General features: G+C 42.7%; 1 protein-coding gene across 1 annotated transcript in view; it reads left to right on the plus strand.

Annotated features, from left to right (window-relative positions):
• Positions 1–3874, plus strand: part of TMC7 (transmembrane channel like 7) — a 16347-nt gene that overhangs the window by 4777 nt on the left and 7696 nt on the right. The window contains 5 exon segments of the mRNA XM_017734308.1: positions 1–81; positions 260–345; positions 854–999; positions 1521–1668; positions 3109–3279. The exon segment at positions 1–81 is cut by the window's left edge and continues 9 nt beyond it. Coding sequence (XP_017589797.1) covers positions 1–81; positions 260–345; positions 854–999; positions 1521–1668; positions 3109–3279 — 632 coding nt within the window.

A 3874-nucleotide genomic window follows, 5' to 3' on the forward strand; every position in this document is an offset into this window, starting at 1 on the left:
GTTTTGTTACTCTTCCCTTCATCGTTTCTAAATATGGAATATTCAACAGTACCATTGCTTACATTTCTCCAAAGAACATAGGTAAACATCTTCTCTATGTACAGCTGTTTTAGCATTCCCCCTTTCCACCAACTTCTTTACCACCTCCCAGAAAAAAGGAATGCCTTTTTATAAGAATGTGACATGTTTGAATTAATGTGATCTTGCAGTTCAGTGGGCATTACCATTTGAGTGACTTTTCATGCCTTTCTTTTGACAGAGGATAACTGCACAGTTTATGAACCTAGTGGAAATAAGGGACTTGTTTACTTCTATACTTACCTCAAAGATTTGTTCAGTGGCACTGTAAGTAATTAGATTTTTTTTTTTAATTTAGTTTCTGTGTCTCACATAGCATTTAAAATGTAAAAAAAATTTACTTGTGGAATGAAGCTTTGATAATTTCGAGAAATGGTAAGGCATATGCATCACTGGGGTACGTTATCTCTGAAAAGGGCAGTTTTCAAACTGACTTTTACTGAACAACCACAAGGCCTGGCTGGCCACGTGCTGCAGCCTGTGCCTCTCCTCCCCAGCTGCTACCCCTTATTATTCTGGAGCACACTGTCTATTGTGCTCTCTGTGTAGGGTCCCAGTGTCTGTGTCCTCGAGCTCTTTGACTGGAGAGGAAAGGGATTTTAGGCACACAGTGCCTGCATTACAGTTTGGTAGAGGCAATGGCACTATTTAGACTGTTATAGCTTGCTGGGAGCCCTAATTTTAGATTTGCAAAATGATTGCTTAATGCCAGGTTGGATTTAATGGGGCAGTTGTTGCTGCTGTTACAAATTCTATTTCAACTTCATTTCCACAGGGATTCCTTGAAGTGACAAGTTTGTTTTATGGCTATTACACAATAGATGTGGTATGGATCAGTATCATGAGGTACAACTTGCCACTTGCATACCTGCTGGCTACATTTGCCTACCTCACCTTAAGTTTCCTCTGGATACTGAAGAGGTAAAGATGTTACCTGTTGCACAGTTTACATTTTATTCCTGCTTGAAGGGAACGTATTGTGTTCTAGAGCTGTTTTATGTGGAAAGGGGGAATCTTTTGCCTGCGCATACAGTGCCACAGTAGCCGTTGTTGTGCTTGTGATAAAGAAAACAATTTGAAGTATCAGTTTTTCATATGTATGCATACCTATAAGTAAAAGCCCCTCAACTCTACTGAATTTGTTGGAGGATTTTCTTTTGGGGTTTTTGGTTGAGTTTTATTTGTGCCATCTCAGTTTCCTTTGCTGAGTCTGGGGGAGGTGAGAAGGTGTGACTGTGGTGAAGTGCAGGTGGGAATAACCTGTATCAGTCAGGGTCAGCTGCTGCAGAATCTCACACTGAAGGTGTACCAGAGACTCCCTGGTACAAAGCAAAGGTGGCAGTTTGCTCACAGAGGAGGTTGTTTAGTCATTGATCAGCCAGGTTGCTTGTGTGTGTTTTTTTCTGTGCATAAAATACATCTTTTCGTTATTTTTTCTCTAGGTCCGTGAAAGGCTTTATGCAGAACTTAGTGCACGATGCAGATCCATTTCAGAGTTACTGTAACAAAGTCTTTGCAGGCTGGGACTTCTGCATTACAGATCCAAATGCAGCCTGGCTGAAACATCGCAGCTTGCAGTATGAGCTCCAGGTGAATAACTTCCATTTTTTGGTGATTGTGGTTTCGTACAGCTTAGATGGCTAAACAAAGAGAGGTCTGTAGTTCTGCAGATAAGGGAATAAGGTTAAGGAGGATTGAAGTAGCTTGTTTTGGGGGTGCAGCCCACATCCTCTTGCATGCTTTTTAGGTAGCTGGAGTCGTGGTGTAACGTGAGAAGGATGGCACAGTTGTTGTCGACCCTTCCCCCATCCACTGGGGACCAACGCCAGCCTGTTAGCTGCTTGTCTTATCTGCCTTTTCCTCACACTCCAGTCCTGCTTCCTGTGTTAGTTTCTGCATAGTCCAACAGGAAAAGCTGTCCCAGCTGGGGGCAAATCCTTGCAGGGATCAGTTTGAGTGTTCTGGGTTTTAAGTGTGCAGTAGGCAGTAGTTTGGGGAGAAATAAAATTCAGATGGTGCTCTTTGTACTGTTTGAGAGCACTGTTGCAGTAAGAAAATACTGAAAGATTTTCACTAGGTGTCTTTGGCACACATGCACATACAGAATGCTGATGGAGCTCTAGATTTCCCAAATCATAAAGCTCTGAAAAGGGTCTGAAAGGCCCTTTTGGTAAAACAAGGACCTTCTTTTTGCTCTCTGTACATTGGAAGCAGAGATTTGTGTAGTGAAACAATTACCTTTGAGAAGATGCTTCCATTTCAAACCACAAAGTGGTAATTACAGATTTCATCAATTACAGTGAGTTGCTTTCTGCTCTAGTGACATTCACAGCCATCCTTTTTCATCATAGAATCAGAACCTCCTTCACTTACCACACTTTTGCCTCCAGAATGCACATCTTAGAACAAAAAATTGCCCCTTAATATTACTGTTTGATGGACATAAATCCTCAGAAAATACCCTCATATGGCTGTTATGTGGGTTTACCCAGATTAAATTGCCTTCACAGGAGAATACTGTATTTTCATGTCAGTTAAGGTGAAATACACCAAGTTTACATGACAAGCTGCTCGAGACTATCTCTGTGCCTTCCCCCAGTTCTCCTTCACAAAGGAGAGGAGAAGGAATTTTGAGCCATATGGTGAGGGCTGGTTACTTACCTGCAGAAATTATGAGATGAGTGAGCTGGTTTGCCCATTTCAGAGTTGAGTGTCAAGCTGAGATCAGTCTCTCTCAACAAACAGGCAAACTCAAGGAAATGTGTTACTGATACACATAAGATAAGAGGGTTGTGGGACACCTGCGGGCTACAGAGCCCCCAGCTTGAGGAGGCTGAGCACGGAAGGGCTTCCATTCCTGCATGGACCTGTTTTGTCAAAGAAAAGGCAAAACAGTTCTGTGTGCTTGGGCAGGCACTGGAGTGACTCTCCTAGAACAGGCTACAGATTTGCACATCTCAAGGGTAGAAGACATGGTGTTAAGTGTTGTATGCTGCACCAAAAATCTGCATCTCTTTCTTTTCTTTGTAGACGGACTTGCAGGAAGAAAAACTGAAGCAAAAAATAGCTGAGAGGACAACGAAAGAAAAGCTACGCATCTACTCTCTGAGAATATTTATAAATATAATTGTCATTGCCATTTTATCAGGATGCTTTTACTCTATTTATAGAGTAACTGTCTTCTCTCAAGAAAACTCCAATGTGAGTATCAGAAATGACACTAGGACAAATTCAGTCAAGGCTGGTGATTACAGCAAGAGGAACTATTGTGAAAGAGTCAAGTATCTTAATATAGCACCTTTCATGCAGGGATCTGGAAACACTTTCTACAGACTTAAAACTTCTTTTAGTAGATGAGAGCAGGAAAGATCAAGGACCACGTGCTAAAAAACCTCCCCAGTAATGTCTCCTGTTGCTGCAGAGGCTTCGGTGTTGAGTGCCTTGGAGCTGACAAGAAGAGCAGCCCTCACTACTCTTCCCTTGTAACTGTGCTCACCTCTGTGATCTGCTGGGTCTGGGCAGGGAACTGGCTGGGGGAACTGACCTGGTTAAACTAAACTTCATCATGAGCAGTTTCACATGGTCTGGTTCACTGTCAGCTGCAAAAATGCACTGCAGGGGAAGGCAGAGTAGAGATTATGATCTGTCCTGTGGCTTGAGTTACCACTGTGTGGGGAAACCGGAAGGCTTTGAACACAGAGCAGTTTTCAGAAGCAAAGGTTCTTGCATCACTAGCGGAAAGAATCACTTTGGGTGCGTTTCACCTCCGGCAGGACAAGATGGAAAGAGGGGTTCA

The sequence above is a fragment of the Corvus brachyrhynchos genome, unplaced genomic scaffold, assembly GCF_000691975.1.
Source record: "Corvus brachyrhynchos isolate BGI_N302 unplaced genomic scaffold, ASM69197v1 scaffold5, whole genome shotgun sequence".
In the NCBI taxonomy this organism is placed as follows: domain Eukaryota; kingdom Metazoa; phylum Chordata; class Aves; order Passeriformes; family Corvidae; genus Corvus; species Corvus brachyrhynchos.